This window comes from Teleopsis dalmanni, chromosome 2 (genome assembly GCF_002237135.1).
Source record: "Teleopsis dalmanni isolate 2A chromosome 2, ASM223713v2, whole genome shotgun sequence".
Taxonomy (NCBI): Eukaryota; Metazoa; Arthropoda; class Insecta; order Diptera; family Diopsidae; genus Teleopsis; species Teleopsis dalmanni.
Genome location: NC_051847.1, coordinates 34,219,179 through 34,237,648, shown reverse-complemented (window position 1 = coordinate 34,237,648; position 18,470 = coordinate 34,219,179). Strand labels below are relative to the sequence as shown.

Sequence of the window (18,470 nt, the reverse complement as noted above, 5' to 3'; positions counted from 1 at the left end):
AACCTTTTCAGTTAGTTAATTATTTCTAATTTTTTTTTTCATTTCAATTTAATTTATTTAATTTATTATTATTTAAAATTATGATGTGTAGGAGTTTTTAAAATAATTTTTTTAATTTCTAATAGAAAAAATTCAGAACCGCTGTTTTATTATTATAATCATATATATATAGATTTATATCTATATTACTATAATATAAAAATATATTTATGTAAACAGTTTTAAACATATTTTGATTTCAATTATTTCTTTATATATATGTACATATATATAAACACTTATCTTTAATTGATTTATGGACCACTACAAAATTTCGTTAGAATTCATAAATTGATAATTGAGAGATTTTTAAAGTGCCTAGCAATCATGAATCATAATTTGTTTATAAATATGAACTTTAGTTTTAGAAAAAAAATTAAGTAAAAATAGACAATTGGAATAAGAATTTCATTGAATGAACGTCATTAAAATTATCTAGATAGTAAATTTCAACATTCATTGATATCTCGAACTATCATCAATAATTGTATTAAAATCGAATACATATAGTCAATTTTGTTAAGTACATGACAAGTTACAATGTTATGTTATCTGTAATGATAATATAATATATAATTTTGTTTCTATTACTAATAAACTGATAATAACACTTTAATATAAAATACAAAAAACTTTTAGATTAGTTTTGAAAGCTTAGCTAGCTAAGAAAAGATAGAGGGACATTGATGTAAAACACCATTCACGATTTCCTGAAATGTTCTTAAATGTTTTGCTTCTCTTCAGTAATAGAGAATAAACAAAACACTATGAAAATGTTTTAACAATTATACAGAGCACTAGAATAAGCTGGCCTAGATAAACCTAGTCCACTCGGTCCACTTACCTGTCTCCTCTGATCACTGAAATGATGTTTCCACATTATTATGGAAATCTTTTCCATTCATTCCTAATAGATGGTTTTAGTGGATTCAAGTCTCACTCTGTGGCTTTAGACGCTCTTCACCTATTACAAAAAAAAAACAGAACACTAAATTAAATTTAACAGTACATTATGAATTTAATTTAAATGTATCAAACACTATGCAATATAGTATTCGTGTACATATAGGTACACTCTAAGTGTAAACTACAATCGAGTGATCATATCATACATTCATTTTGTGCAATTTAACTAGAGAAGTGTACACTATGCTGGCGTCTTCGTAGCGTTTATTGGTCTTTTTATATATTAGCCGAAGAAATTTACACTACAAATATACATTATGATCAGGTGCTAATAGCGTACATTCTTTTGGTGTTTCCTTACCTTAATAAAAAGTTAGACATGCCTCCATAATTTTTAAATATCTGACATTTTTCAGTACTATCTGATCTTAAGAGTACGTCCACAACTATATTAAAAATGTGTTGTTATTAATTTTGAATGCCACACCAATTTAATGTTTTCTAAGAAGGAATGACTTTTCATTTTTAAATACGAAAGTGGATACTTAAATTTAAATTATTTTTTCCCATATATAACATGACTTCGTTGAAATACCTAAGTTATTGTTAGTGTTGTTACCAATATTTTTGGGGAAACTTACTTAATTTGCATAATTAATCTACCTTTGAAAAAGTTGCAAACTTTAGTAAGACATTGATAATGAGGTGCACCGTTCATTAGTAATATATATAACCGTAATTAGGTTTATATAGCAGTCTGTATAAGTTATAAAATTTTTTCCACAAATTATTACTATATAGAATCAAATAGTTCTTCTGTATCTTAATACTAGAGAATGAAACATTGAATCACATTCTGGAAACTTTTCCAGCACTGATATACTCATATAAACGATAAAAATACCTAGGTAAGTATTACCTCTCGGTAAAGTAGGTTAAACGCTACAATTTATCGAGTCGATAAATGAAACGGAAAGACTTTGAAACCAAGGAGGGGATAAAATAGATCACTACATCGCAGTGCAAATACCCCAAACTAAATAATAATAAAAAACACAATTTATTCAAGTTATAATACTTTTTAAATAAATGTATTACTTATACTATATATATATAAACAAAAAATATAAACTAGCTGTTATTTTCTTCTTCTTAATATAAAATTTATATTGTTACGCGTTCATATTGATAAAGAAATAAAGTGATTCATAAAAAAACGGGGAAGGAAGAAACAGGAATGGTTTTATGCTTTTCAAAACAACTTCCACAAAACCAAGTAATCCTGAGAATATCAGGTGAAAGCAACCCTTGTGTTTTACTACTTTGTTACCTATGGCAACCTAGGCATGGAAACAATTTTTTATAAACAAAAAACTTGTTTTGAAAATTTGCGTAATTATAATTGAAAATAATAACAAATATAATATAGTAAAAATAATTAAAAAATAAAACAGTTTACTTTACAAAAGAATATTCCTTAAAATGGAAGAAGACTTAGCTAGTGCACAAGATAAAAATGACTCTGCAAATGCCACTTATAAATCCGACGATTTATTAGAGAAGCTCAAATTGCTAAATTACGAAAGCCAACTACTCAAGGAGTTTAAAATGAAACCAATTTCGCGATATTATTTTGTGAAATCCTTTAATCCTGGAGAACAATTTTATATGTTTACACTTATATGTTGGTGGTTATGCAAAAAATTAGGTAAGGATATGGAAAGGCCACAGGAATACGATGATCCAAATACTGTGATTGCAAAAATTGTACAAATACTGGAGGAAATTGTATGCACAATTTAAGTATATTTATAAAGTTTCAATAATAATCAAATTTTCTTAGGATATATCAGTTGAATTTCCACCCAATAAACTTATACGAGGGGCCGGACCAATATGTTTGCTAGTACTAGACAATCTAGCAACACAAGTATTAAAAGTAGCTAAGGTTTGTAACTTAATAAATTTTATAATAATAATATTTTAAGAGATTAACTCTTTTAAATTCATAGATATCTTGTGAACATCTGCAAATAGCACAAGAAGAAGAGCACGCTACGGAATATCTAGAAGATAATGCAGAAATAATTCTCGAAAAATTAGAAGATGAACAAAATGCCGGTGGAAGTGATGATAGTGATATGGAAGTGGATAAAAATCATTTTAAGAATTTCAATTGGATTAACAATATTGCACGGAGCAGGGACTCTAATAATATCTTAACTGAGGCACAAACACATGTAACAGAACATTTGACCGATAAGGAGGAATGGCGTTTAGAGTTTGAACGGGTCTTACCACAGCTGAAGGTGTTTGTTAAGAGTGATGCACGTGATTGGCGTTCGCATTTAAGTCAAATTGAAACATTCAAAACAAATATCGATGAGGTCTAAAAGAAATTTTTATTAATATATATGTTGAAAGTTTAAACGCTTGTACTTTTGCTTATAGATCGCGGAGGAAACACAAAATCAATTGAAAAAGTTACATGGTGATTTCACATTTAGTATTGATAAGGTTGAAAGTCGTGAAAAGCATTTAAATAACGAACTACAAACTCTTATAAGTGAATATAAGGAAGTTTCCATAGAACTCTCTAAACTACAATATGCTCAAACTAAAGTTGAAAGTGATTCAGCTAATTTATTAACTCAATTAAATGATGTCATTGCAGAGAATGATATAAAGAAAGCTGAAATGGAACGACGTGGTCAATCTATGTCCGATGGCAGTAAGTGACAAAAAGTGTTGTTTAAAATAGGCCATAGTATTTATTATAAATTCTATTTTCAGGCTCTGTGGTTCAAATAAAGAAAGCTATAGGAAAACTTAAGGATGAGATTGCACACTTAAGTTTAGAAGTGGCATTATTAGTGAATGGCATTGATCAGGATATTATGCGTCAAGCAGGTCGGATTGGCGATATAGATGTTTCCAATACAAGAGCTTTTTAAATAAATTCATTTGATTTTATCTAAAATAAATAATTTTAAATTATATGTTATTCAAATAAAAATATACTTTTAGCATATCATTTTCAGAGCCTTATGGTGATTATAGATCTCCATGATTATATCTTTTAGCTTTTTCAATCTTAACTTCATTTGTCTCAAGTTAGCTTGGTCCCTATCAATCTACAGGAATTTTAAAACACTCTCACACTATATGTTCAGAACTTTATAAGTAGGCAGCGCCAGTTGGGAGGTAATTTTCCTTATTTCTGAGGTGGTGCTGCGCCTACCTCAATGTAATCGCTATGATTTAGCACATATCATTTTATTTTCGCCACAATACCACCTAGTTGATTGGTGAAATAAGTTTCCATCACTATATTTTTGGAAACCGAATATTTTTAAGTTTTTAATTCTGTGAAATCCACATTATATCGTTATAAAACTCATGATTCAAGAAATCTATGAAGAACTCCATATTTTTATATATTTTAATATATATTCAGAGTTTTTTTCTTTTATGACATTCATTCTTAGGAATGAATGAAAAAGATTTCCACCAAAACTTTATTCCAGTAATTAAGGAAAAAGACGTTATCAAGGACATAGCGCAGGAAAAGATGGTGGGTTGTCGTTAATGCATAAGCCCGGGGGTGGTTGTTGGTAGACTCTGTGACCATGATCACGAGAGGGACAGTTATAGAACGGGATGATGACGAAATCAGAATTTCTGTCTTTGAAGTATAGCTTGTGTTATTAGGACGACTTACACAAATCGGCAGGGAGTGTGCTAGGGCTTGAGACGTCGCACAGTGCGGCCAATTGTCGAAAAGCTGGCCAAAGAATCATACAATAAGTACTCTAAACAATTTCTCGAAGATTTTTTGTGCAAAAGTTCGCGAACCAAAACAATACATGATTTATTTTTTAGATTCTTAGTTACGTCTGATCTATATCTAACTAAATATGGCTTTCCCGGTTTGCGCTTGTAGTTGGTACAAAAACGCAGAAGTATAAAATAATAACCAAACAAATCATCTATGATGTATCTAACAAAACTTTTTATATCTAAGCCACAATTATATATACCAAATATATCTTTGATTTGATATGTTTAGACCATTTTTAAATCATATCCAAAGCACTATCAAACAAGATAATTGATTTGTGATTAAAAATATCTCTAATAACAGAAAATTATTTAATCACTGATAAAAAATATATTATCACCAATAAAAAACTATCAAGTCCTTTAAGTTTATAAGAAGTTGTAGTTTATAGCACAATATTACCATCCGCTATTGTTAACAACCTGAAAAACGGGAGTAGAGATCATTCATGTGCATAGTTCCCATTAAACTTAGTATTGAATATTGTACTTCGAAGTTTTTATATTTTAAATGAGGTTTTTAATATAGGTATTATTACAAAAAACAAAATTTTTTTTCTTAATTTTAAAGTTTTTACTTTAATTTAAATGAGGCGTAATTTTTTCTAACAACCAAGCATGCAAATAAGAGACCTTGGCATACACACCAGGATATTCGGGTCTGGCACAACCATAACCCCATGAGACAACACCAGCTAACTTTCCGTTAACGAGTAATGGACCACCAGAATCACCTTGGCAAGCATCTTTACCACCAACTCCACGACGTCCAGCACACAACATAGAATCCGTTATCAAGCCCTCATAGTCCTTATTGCAGATTTCATTACTAACAATTGGTACAGTTACTTCTTGCAATGAATCTGCAGCTATGCCACCCTCCGTTGTGGTACCCCAACCAGAAATAACACAGTTTTGACCATCTATTGAATCTTCAACTGCCAAATCGATTGCTTTAATAGTCAAATTGTTGATTGGTAATGGTGAACCCAAAATCAATACAGCAATGTCATTGTCATAAGTATCGGGATTATAATTCTCATGCATTATTATCTCTTTCACTGGTACAATAGCGCCATCGGAGCCTTGACGGTAATTTGTGCCTGCAACAACTTGAAATTGACTGGGAACTGTACTAATAATGCAATGAGCAGCTGTTATAACAACATTCTCAGCATAAATACTGCCGCCACATCTATGCCTGTAAGCATTTTCTGGTGTAAAGATGGATTTGTAACGTAAACTGATCTGATGTGGATGCGCACCGATTGGTACAGTTTTTCCACCTACAATACGGCCATCCACTAAACGTGGCAGTGATGTCTCCTCCTCGTTAATGTTAACATAATGGATGGCTGCACTGGACACTAATGCTATTAAAGCAGTAAGACAGATCAAAACTTTCATGTTGACACTGTAAGTAAACCGGAAGTTAAGACTTGTGAAATTCAATTCTAATCAAAATCGATAATACCTTTACAAAGAATTGTACTGTGGTTTCTGCTGGTTTTCTGTTAACTAAAACCTTTTTCAAAATACGTTACTCGACATTCGATGGACGTCTATTATTTGCTGTATCTTTACGACTAATGACCAATGATAAGCAAAAAATTTAATATATTGTATTGGTGTCAATGTTATTACCAGTTAGAGATTATTACGCTTGTTTGGACGATAATGTATAATTTTTATGTAATCAATTGTTAATGATTGTGTGCTTAATCGCATAGCTATCAATGTTGATTAATTAACGCATATGTTTTCCGTTAGAGATTATACGATCTTATTTGAACAACCACATTATAAATTATTTTTTGTTAAAATGCGGCAACTCTAAATTCAAACATAAATTGTTTTAAAACAAAAATAAACTTTATTTGATTATTATTTGGTGTTTATAATTTTTAAGCACTATGTTAATTATATTATACTAAATAGATCGTACATACTTCAAGAATGTAAGCAATGTACTCACGTACTAAGTGAAATGTCCAATCTAATTCTAGTTTGGGTTCTAGGGCATTCCAATATAAGATGGAATTAGCGCGTACATGAACTAGCCAGATTGAGCACGTATTCTGCGGAAACTTCTCTTCCAGTCCGTGCCCCTGCCAGTCACAGCCGTAAGTTGTGAGCTACGGTGGGTGACCATTTTGTGCGACAGACAAATACGAAGTGAGCTCATACTTCTTCAGCAGTCAGGTCAAGAGTTACTTGAACATTTTACCCAAAATGTAGAAACTATGAATTGGTAGTCAATAACAAATCAGAAGTATCTAAGTTAATATCTGTTCTTATAGACTACTGTATTATAGGATGGCATGGTAGTACCGGTAAAAATATCGGTGATATTTCTAGCATTAACGTCGGTCAATTTCTCACATTTATCAATGCTTCCGGCAGGTTCTAACAAGACCATGCTTCTACCCATCACCACGAGACAACAAAACTCCTTTTTAGTTAATTGAAGTACTCGTTCCTCCCTCTATTTCACCTAACCTAACCTAGATTAATAATATTTTCAGTGTGTCTTTTTTTTCTGAACGAAAGAGATAAACTTTTCTAAGTCAGTAATGAATAGTTCTAGTTCTAAGAATAATATTTAATCTGATTTTATTTTTGTAATTATCAATTCGTTTTCAATTATAAATTTTGTAATTCTACTTAAAAAATATCGGAAACGCAAAATTCAAACTACTTGAACTTGAGTATAGTGTTGGTGACTTCCTTGTGAAGTTTTAACAAAATGTATGAAGTATAACTCTATTAATTATCGATAATATCTATATTAATTAAATTTTTCCCTTTTGATCTGAGAATATTTAAAAGCTTAATATTATTAGGTAATTAGGTAATTAGGTATTAGGTAATTATCTTATCCAAAGTTTAGGTCTGAGACACTTTTCACGTTGACACTAAACATCTGTTTAATGTGTGATTTAAAATTATATATAAAAGCAGTAAAATGGTAAAATCGGAATATCAGATTAAAATAAAATTTGATCAAAATAACAACACAGCGTGATTTGTTTATTTTTGGTACCACAAAATAGATAACCCTGTATTACCAATTGTATGCCTTAAAGTATACTATGGTTATTTTTTCTTAAAATTTTTCATTTTCAATAGAGACAAATTTCTCTATTGAAATTTAGAAGGCAAATGGTTTTATAAAGTAGGAACTGTCAAAAAAATGGAAATGGCAGTGTAAACACTTTGAAATGATTATGATAAAATGTTTTGAATTCGAAAGGAGTACAGTCCAGTCCATTTAAGTCCAATGTAAACACAACATAATAATAACCCTTATTTTTGAACTAGTGCTTCCTATTAAAATAAATATAGTGTGACCTATCAACTGAACGAATTCTGTAACATACATGATATGAGTTAAAATTTTTTATTATTATATTAACACAATACACTCTTTTCTTCTATATAAATACCTCCTCAACACTAAATTTTAAATGTGAACTTTTACTACTTTTACATATTATCACTTGCAATTTGCTGTATCCAATCTTTAAGGTATGGTACGTTAGCATAAACACCAGGATAATCGGGACGTGCACATCCTCGCCCCCAAGAAACAATTCCAGTCAATTTCCAATTCACTAAGAGAGGACCACCGGAATCACCTTGGCAAGCATCTTTTCCGCCAACATCTTTCACACCAGCGCACAACATAGCATCTGTTATACGTCCCTCACCGTAAGCCACATTACATGCTTCATTACTTACAATTGGTACTTCCACTTCTAATAGTTTTTGCGATGATAAACCAGATTCAGTAGTTGTACCCCAACCTGTTACAATAGATTTAGCACCATTCTTCGGTTGACTATCAGCCAGTTCTATAGTTGCAATTTTGATACCATCTATTGGCAGCTCGCTTGAGAGAAATATCAAAGCCACATCGTAATCTGTTATGGACGTATTATAGTTTTCATGCATCACAATTTTATCAACACGGGAGACAACACCTTCAGCACCACTACGCTTATCTGTACCAGCGACTATCAAATAATTGTTGGCATAGCGATTATAAACGCAATGAGCTGCAGTTACTATTATGCGATCAGTGTAAATACTGCCTCCGCATAGATGCGAATAGGTGCAACCTTCACAAGTTCTATGCCGCAATTGAGCCTGATGTGGATGCCGCGCTATAGATACTTCACTGCCACCAACGATCCGTCCATCTAATTGTGGTACTAATACTGTTTCTGTGTCTTTTGGTAATTCGACTGGCAATACAGCTGCAGACGTCAGCCCAAGAGCACTTATCATTAACAAAATTTTTATGTCCACCATATTCGCTAATAAATTGATTACTGGTCTACTCTATTTAGTCAGGTATATGGCGACCATCGATATTTTGTAATCTTTCCAGTTAAAATAGAAATTATTTACGATGCATGAATTTATTGCGATAAGCATTAATTAAACTTAATTTATATAAACATTGCAATTAAGGGTTGATAAGAAAATTATTAGGAGAATATTATATTATTTGGAGTATATATGAATATTAACTTAAGTCTTAAGAAGTGAGATCAGCCAGACAAGAGAGAAGAAAAGTTTATACATATTTCGGTATTGTTTATTTGTGGCTATAGTATAGAAATACAAATTCATATAATAGAATTATGATAAGATATTTAATTACTTTATTGTTTATAAGCCCAATAATAATATATTCCAGTAGCTTTAATTGCTAATGAAAAGAAAACGGTGTTGCCACATAATGGAAAAATGAATAACAAATTTAATGTCGTTTTCGATTGGTGAATTCGGGGTAACTTTTTTATTCGGGATAACCTTTTAGTGTAATTTTCGATCGGTAAATATCGTGCAAAATGTGTAACACTCGAGATTAATTTATAACACTCTATATAGTTTGCCAGAGTAGCAAGGTTACACTGAAATTAACAGCGGTTTTATATGACTTGAAAAATAAAATGTAATTTGTTTTGATATATGTATTTATGAAATATATAAATATTTGCTAAAAATGTTTGATTGGGCCACAAAATTTGACAGATCGAGAGTAAATCTATATTGAATCCAGGTTCACCAATCAAAAACGCCATAAAGCGTCAAAAAATAGTTACTATGACAACCATTTTTTTTTTTGTTTTTGTGTGTAGAAAAGGTTTAAAAATGACTTACGCATGGTCACTATGCCGTCACAAGAGTGTTATGCCCGGTTTGCACGGACTCAACACAATTCCCCTTGTGTACTAGAACATTTCTACTCTGTAACTTTATCGAGCACACTTCAGGATTCAGGAGAAAAATTATTTCTTTGTTAGCCTGCGTCCAGACCGTACTTAGGCTTATTTCTTTGCTTCTTTTTCGAAATTAGTCATTTTCGAGTTCATATTTTTTCTATTTGAGTATGATTGTAACAAATCGGTCTATGACGGTTTAGTTTTTTTCAGATAGCAACGTTTATTTCACTGACCATTGTTTCCAGAGATGTTCTTTATGTGTACCATCTGTTGCATTTAAAGATGATGTATTCAGCGTTATCTTCATCTGTGTCTCCGTAAACCTGCAGTTCGTGTACTTACTGGAGCACTCTGCCATTGCACCTATGCTTCAACGGTGGCGAATTCCAGCAAGCGGATTATGCAGGAGTTGCCAAGATGAAGAGGAGGTAGAAACTATCAACCACTTCCTCTGAAGTCCAGGACTTCAGACCAAGCGACTTCAATGTCTCGGGGATCGCTTTTTCACTGACTTGGAAGAGATAACGAAAGCAAACTTATCGGATCTCCTCAACTTCATCTAGAAAATTAAATGATTTAACCAGGGTTTGAATTGCTGTTGCTAATTGCATTGCTTGCATAATTGCTAACGCATTGCATATGAAAATGAAATAAGAATATGCATTAGCAACAGCAAAAAACGTAAACTGGTTTCATTTTGATTGCTTGCTAATAGTCAATTTTACATTTTTGACTATTATGCATTTGGAATATATGCAACTTGCTTGCTTATGCGTTAGTTGCTTGTGTTTTGCTATTAGCAAATGTGTATGGATTTCTTTTTTTGTTTTTGTTTTAAGGGAATGTGTACGCATTATTTCTTTGTCAATTATGATGTGTGCGTACAATTTGTATGCAATTAATATAATTTTATTTGTAATTAGATAATGCCTAAACTTATGTTTATTTTAATTATTAAATTTATGAGCAAAAAAGAGTTATTTCGCTGCTATATTGGCTTAGTAACTGAGGACAGTATTCCATTTAATGTCCTTAATTCGGAAAATATGAGAAAGATTATTGACCCTATTTGTCGTGGCTTAGAAGAAAAATTTAATAAAAAATTTGTATTGAACAGCAATAACTGTAAAAGTGTCTTGAAATTAGTTGCTGGCAATATTAAAGAACATATTAAAAAAGAGCTCAAGCAACGATTGATTTCCTTAAAAATTGACAGTGCCACAAGATTGTCTCGCAATATATTTGCTGTTAGTGCACAATTTATAAAAAACAACGAAATTATATCAACCATTTTAGGAATGGTGGAACTGAAAGGAGTGGCATCAAGTTCATCTCGTAATTTGTCGACGGAAATTGTGAACTTATTGAGCAAATACAATGTAAATCTCAATCAAGTTGTATCAATTACATCAGATAATGGTGCAAACATGATCAAAACGACAAAGATTTTATCGCACTGTAGCATCGCCAACGAGCTGTACGAAGAAGTCGAGGCTGAGGAAGCAAATGATGTATATTTAAAAAATATCGAACTTTTCGAAGATACAATTGACATTCAGTTGGGCGACATTCAAATTTGCCGTTGTGCTGCTCACACTGCTCAGCTCAGCCTCGACTTCTTCGTACAGCTCGTTGGCGATGCTACAGTGCGATAAAATCTTTGTCGTTTTGATCATGTTTGCACCATTATCTGATGTAATTGATACAACTTGATTGAGATTTACATTGTATTTGCTCAATAAGTTCACAATTTCCGTCGACAAATTACGAGATGAACTTGATGCCACTCCTTTCAGTTCCACCATTCCTAAAATGATTGATATAATTTCGTTGTTTTTTATAAATTGTGCACTAACAGCAAATATATTGCGAGACAATCTTGTGGCACTGTCAATTTTTAAGGAAATCAATCGTTGCTTGAGCTCTTTTTTAATATGTTCTTTAATATTGCCAGCAACTAATTTCAAGACACTTTTACAGTTATTGCTGTTCAATACAAATTTTTTATTAAATTTTTCTTCTAAGCCACGACAAATAGGGTCAATAATCTTTCTCATATTTTCCGAATTAAGGACATTAAATGGAATACTGTCCTCAGTTACTAAGCCAATATAGCAGCGAAATAACTCTTTTTTGCTCATAAATTTAATAATTAAAATAAACATAAGTTTAGGCATTATCTAATTACAAATAAAATTATATTAATTGCATACAAATTGTACGCACACATCATAATTGACAAAGAAATAATGCGTACACATTCCCTTAAAACAAAAACAAAAAAAGAAATCCATACACATTTGCTAATAGCAAAACACAAGCAACTAACGCATAAGCAAGCAAGTTGCATATATTCCAAATGCATAATAGTCAAAAATGTAAAATTGACTATTAGCAAGCAATCAAAATGAAACCAGTTTACGTTTTTTGCTGTTGCTAATGCATATTTTTATTTCATTTTCATATGCAATGCGTTAGCAATTAGTCGTTTGACAAAAATCGACTGGTCCATAGTTATGCATTAGTCAAAATATGGTTGCTTTTGCTAATTTTCAGCAAGCAATTCAAACCCTGGATTTAACCAGGGTTTGAATTGCTGTTGCTAATTGCATTGCTTGCATAATTGCTAACGCATTGCATATTAAAATGAAATAAAAATATGCATTAGCAACAGCAAAAAACGTAAACTGGTTTCATTTTGATTGCTTGCTAATAGTCAATTTTACATTTTTGACTATTATGCATTTGGAATATATGCAACTTGCTTGCTTATGCGTTAGTTGCTTGTGTTTTGCTATTAGCAAATGTGTATGGATTTCTTTTTTTGTTTTTGTTTTAAGGGAATGTGTACGCATTATTTCTTTGTCAATTATGATGTGTGCGTACAATTTGTATGCAATTAATATAATTTTATTTGTAATTAGATAATGCCTAAACTTATGTTTATTTTAATTATTAAATTTATGAGCAAAAAAGAGTTATTTCGCTGCTATATTGGCTTAGTAACTGAGGACAGTATTCCATTTAATGTCCTTAATTCGGAAAATATGAGAAAGATTATTGACCCTATTTGTCGTGGCTTAGAAGAAAAATTTAATAAAAAATTTGTATTGAACAGCAATAACTGTAAAAGTGTCTTGAAATTAGTTGCTGGCAACATTAAAGAACATATTAAAAAAGAGCTCAAGCAACGATTGATTTCCTTAAAAATTGACAGTGCCACAAGATTGTCTCGCAATATATTTGCTGTTAGTGCACAATTTATAAAAAACAACGAAATTATATCAACCATTTTAGGAATGGTGGAACTGAAAGGAGTGGCATCAAGTTCATCTCGTAATTTGTCGACGGAAATTGTGAACTTATTGAGCAAATACAATGTAAATCTCAATCAAGTTGTATCAATTACATCAGATAATGGTGCAAACATGATCAAAACGACAAAGATTTTATCGCACTGTAGCATCGCCAACGAGCTGTACGAAGAAGTCGAGGCTGAGGAAGCAAATGATGTATATTTAAAAAATATCGAACTTTTCGAAGATACAATTGACATTCAGTTGGGCGACATTCAAATTTGCCGTTGTGCTGCTCACACTGCTCAGCTCTGTGCACTGGATGCTACTAAGGACTTAAACATTAGAACTTATTTGATGAATTGCAGAAACTTAGTCAAGTTCATCAAAAAAAATTCTAACGGCTATCGTGAAATTTTTGAACTAAAAAAGTTGACTCTACCACAACTCGATTGTCCTACACGGTGGGGATCGACATATAATATGGTAGAAAAAGTTTATGCAGCCAAGGAAGTTTTGGACAACGTAGAGTCTGTACAAAATAAATCTTTAGATGAGAATTTTGAAATATGCGATGAATTTTGGGAGTTTGTGAAGAGTTATTCTACTGTGTTTGAACCATTACAACGAACAATCATAAAATTTCAAGAAGAACATCTGCATTATGGAAATTTTTTTGCACAGTGGATGAAGTGCAATCTTATAACCAAAAAAATTGTAAATGATTTTGATGATAAAAGTTCTCTTGTAAATAAAATTGGAACGAATTTGTTGCATAATATAGAAGTGAGAACTGTAAAACTTCTAACAAACAAAAGCTTAAACGCATGTTTGTATTTGGACCCACGCTTTAGCCATACATTGACTGTAGAGCAAAAAAACGAAGCTGTTCTGTTTTTAAAATGACTATATAATAGACTGACAGCACTGAACTCAGGTTTCCTGATTGATAAGAAGAATTCAGCCACAAATTGCACACAAATGGAAGATACTCTCGAATATGAGGATAGGTACCTTAATGATTATCTTTCTAACCACTTCGAAGCTCAAAGTAATAACAACATGGACGTCTACACCAAAATTGAAATTTTGAAGTTACCTTTTCAACGTGTTGATATAAATGTATTGGACTTTTGGAAGGAAAGACAGTTTGCTGATCCGGAATTACATGCGCTTGCGAATATATGTTTTGCAATTCCACCAACTCAGGTAAAATATTCGTTTAGCATAATATGAATAATCAAATTAATGTCATTTACATTTAAGGTTACCATCGAGCGTGCTTTTTCGTCACTAAAATTGATATTATCTGATCAACGGAATCGTCTTAATCATGAAACTTTAGAAAACATTCTCATGGTTAAACTAAATCCGCAATTTTTGGACCATGCTATTGATGATATGCCGTTGTTTCAACCTCCTGAATGGGACTTAAATTTAGAAGAATAATAACATCAAATTAAAATTTTTAATCATAATTGATAACAAAGTTTTTATGTTTTTTACCGGGCGTAGGTCGTTTATTAAACACATTAATTTATAAAAACGTTTTTTAAATAAAATAAAAAATTTCACTTTTTAAACTGTTTTAAATATTAAGTTATATTTTAATTTTAATACAAAATTATTTATATATATTATATATATATATATATTTATTTATATATGAATTAATAGTTAATAATTAATATATATATATATATATCTATCTATATATATATATATATATCATATATATCATAAATTTAATAATTAAAATAAACATAAGTTTAGGCATAATCTAATTACAAATAAAATTATATTAATTGCATACAAATTGTACGCACACATCATAATTGACAAAGAAATAATGCGTACACATTCCCTTAAAACAAAAACAAAAAAAGAAATCCATACACATTTGCTAATAGCAAAACACAAGCAACTAACGCATAAGCAAGCAAGTTGCATATATTCCAAATGCATAATAGTCAAAAATGTAAAATTGACTATTAGCAAGCAATCAAAATGAAACCAGTTTACGTTTTTTGCTGTTGCTAATGCATATTTTTATTTCATTTTCATATGCAATGCGTTAGCAATTAGTCGTTTGACAAAAATCGACTGGTCCATAGTTATGCATTAGTCAAAATATGGTTGCTTTTGCTAATTTTCAGCAAGCAATTCAAACCCTGGATTTAACAAGGATTACAAAGGTTAGCAACTCACCTCTTGTGGCAAAATTTTTAAGGGCATGGGCCTCCGAGTGGAAGTGCTGACAACGGTCAGTACGCGCATTCCGAACCTAAACTAACCTATCTCCGTATATGCACTTCATATCATTTGCTTTGCCAGTACGGAAAAGGAATTTTTAAAAATATTTATGACCAGAAAGGAATTGGGTTAGATAATAGTTTACTTGGCCAGTTCTCCTATCTGACCATATCGCTCCATCTTGAATAAATCTTGCTATCCATTTTTCTTTTGTTTTTGCATTCCATTTTTGTTGGCACTGTTGTTGGATTTGTTACTACTACTTCTTACTTCTACACGATTTAACGTTGTAGTTTGTTACTACTTAATTTGCCACCTAATTTTCCTTTATTTTGCTGTTAGATCTATAGTTAATGTGGCACTGAGGAACAGCACCGTTGCCTCAGATACTGTTCGGTATGCTAAAGCAACTTTTACAACTGCCATTTGTTGTCCTGATGTTAATGGCTTACGTTTCTGTTCTACTTTCAGCGAATCAGCCCATATTTCGCTTCCGTTTAGAAGAACAGAGTTGGCTGTTGACATTAACAATCTTTGACATTACTCTACTCAACGACGCGGTAGCCTGTACTACCTTGCTTCCCGCTTATTGAATTTGTGAATGTGGATGAAGAGTTTAGGAGAGTTTTAAAAAATTACGCTATGTGATACAGCATGTTTTTTCTTTTATGGAATTATACCAACTAATAGGTTAAATAGATTTATTTCTTTATTTTTATTTGCGTTTTCTTTTAATAGAATGTATCTAAACACATATAAAAAGGAATATGAATATTCATTGAATATGTTAGAAATAAATTCTTTTCACAGAATGTAATCGATCATAAACAAAAAAGGAACACTAATATAAATCATATAGTTAATTTATATATTTCATGTCCTAATCCAATGAGCCTTCGTGCCGCTTGTATAAGTTGTCCAGTTGTTCTTAGACAAATGCAATCTCCTACATTTCTTAAGAGCCGTGGGCTTCACATATTATATTACATATTATATGCCTGTAATATGTATGTTCTTTTATGAAATTTTTTTTCTCAAGAGCAGCTATCTAATTTTGTTAAGTTTTTGCTTAAAGTTCATGTTACATCTCAAAGAGATTAATTCCATAATTATTTCACTTTTATACCACAATAATTTGTGAAATCAAAACGTCTTTCTTAACCAATTGAGAAAGATTCGTCCCTTCACTTCAACTAACTAACTATATTACAATAACTCTCCGAAGAAACATTATAATATTAAATTAGCAAAATGCCATATAACATTCAGACCTATAGACACATTATAATAATCAATCTAATTGATTAAATATATATATTTAATTACAAATGACTTTATATATTTCATAAATGATAACTTTGTTACTTTTACAATACGTTATACTTTATATATAGCTTGTTATATCTAGCACACAAAAAAAATTTCTGGACAATCCTGTGACTATGCAAGAAGAAGAAATCTAATATCTTCTCGTTCTTCTCAAGTTAAAAGAAGCCTAAAAACTTGAACCTTTAATATCGTAGTATTATAATATACTGCAATATTATAAGGTATTATAATATAATAGTCTTATAGTATACTATAATACGAAGCTATTATTTTGATATTTTGGTGTAGTATATTCAAAAATTTTCAAAAATTTTTGTTTAAATATAACACAATAGATATCACAGGTCTTACCTTATAACACTATTTTTTTACAATAATATTAACAAATTAAAAAATTTTTAATTAACAACTACTTTAGAGACTAAACACTTTAATTCAGCTATAATCACTTCCAAAAAACACTTGAACACTAGCATAATTTCAGTCCCTTATTATAATCGATATTTTCACCCCAATCTCTCCAATAGTATTAAAAAGTACGTTGTTTTATCTTTTCATATATAATTGATTTTATTTGTTTAGTCTTTTACAAGGAATTTGAAGTTGCAACAACCCATTTACGTAGAGAAGCAACATCACTGTAGACACCAGGATAACCACTTTTAGCGCAACCATTACCCCATGACACAACACCAACCAATACATCATCTGCAACCAATGGACCACCTGAATCGCCTTGACATGCATCCTTAGATTCATCAAAAGCACAAACCATTGTTGGCATAACCTTTGGACCATATTTGTATTCGTCCGAAGCACACCGCAACTCATCAACAATACCAACTTTAACTTCTTGCAAAGTCGTTGGAGAAGAAATACACCAGAAGAAACATTTAACGCCCCAACCAGTCACAACCGCAGCAGTACCGGTTGCTGGTGTTTTTTCAGCTAGCGCAATATAACGAATTTTTGCTGACTGACGTACAGGTGTGGCCAATTTAATGACGGCAATATCATTTTCCTTAGTTTTAGAATTATATCCTGGATGATATTCGAATGCCCTTACTGAAACATATTCACCACCTTCGTTGTAGAGAGTTGAACCCAAACGTATTTTAAGATTTGAAGCATCCTGTCCTGTCATGCAATGTGCAGCTGTGACTACAGTGTCCTCATTTATAATTGAACCACCACAGAAATGTCCACCCGAACTCTTTTGTATAGACACTTGATATGGATGTGCCTCTATTGTAGTGTCCTCACCATTCACAATACGTCCATCGAATCCTTCTGGTAAGGTATTTGCCAAGACACAGCTTAACAAAGCTAAGACAGTTACGAATCGAAACATATTTCTGAACCAATTAAGAAGTCACTTCTGAGCCAATAAAATCGTGTTACCGCTTTTATAGCTGAATTAAACTGATCAGTGTTGTGATTTATGACTGTTCTAATCTAACGATTGGCCGTATTAGAAAGCTTTAGAGATAGAGAATAGATTACATCAACAAAGATATGGTAAATGGATTCTTCGGCAGGAAATAATGCGATTTTTTGTGCTTACACCTAAGAA

At 31.4% G+C, this 18,470-nt stretch overlaps 4 protein-coding genes across 4 annotated transcripts; 1 reads left to right on the top strand and 3 right to left on the bottom strand.

Moving 5' to 3' along the window:
- Positions 1–2,427: 2,427 nt before the first annotated feature.
- LOC119674298 (intraflagellar transport protein 57 homolog) lies at positions 2,428–3,899 on the top strand. Its single transcript, XM_038085429.1, has 5 exons — positions 2,428–2,733; positions 2,789–2,893; positions 2,958–3,332; positions 3,397–3,676; positions 3,739–3,899. The coding sequence occupies exons 1-5, from the start codon at positions 2,428–2,430 to the stop codon at positions 3,897–3,899; spliced, it is 1,227 nt and encodes a 408-aa protein (XP_037941357.1).
- Positions 3,900–5,349: 1,450 nt separating this feature from the next.
- LOC119679421 (trypsin zeta-like) lies at positions 5,350–6,350 on the bottom strand. Its single transcript, XM_038091770.1, has 2 exons — positions 6,260–6,350; positions 5,350–6,199 (listed from the first exon to the last, which is right to left on the bottom strand). Exon 2 carries the CDS (start codon positions 6,190–6,192, stop codon positions 5,365–5,367), a length of 828 nt encoding a protein of 275 aa, XP_037947698.1. The 5' UTR covers positions 6,193–6,199; positions 6,260–6,350; the 3' UTR covers positions 5,350–5,364.
- A 1,864-nt stretch (positions 6,351–8,214) lies between these two features.
- On the bottom strand, positions 8,215–9,099 carry LOC119674296 (trypsin eta-like). The gene has a single exon (XM_038085428.1). It carries the CDS (start codon positions 9,097–9,099, stop codon positions 8,272–8,274), a length of 828 nt encoding a protein of 275 aa, XP_037941356.1. The 3' UTR covers positions 8,215–8,271.
- Positions 9,100–17,483: 8,384 nt separating this feature from the next.
- Positions 17,484–18,260, bottom strand: LOC119679423 (trypsin-like). The gene has a single exon (XM_038091771.1). It carries the CDS (start codon positions 18,246–18,248, stop codon positions 17,484–17,486), a length of 765 nt encoding a protein of 254 aa, XP_037947699.1. The 5' UTR covers positions 18,249–18,260.
- Positions 18,261–18,470: the final 210 nt, after the last annotated feature.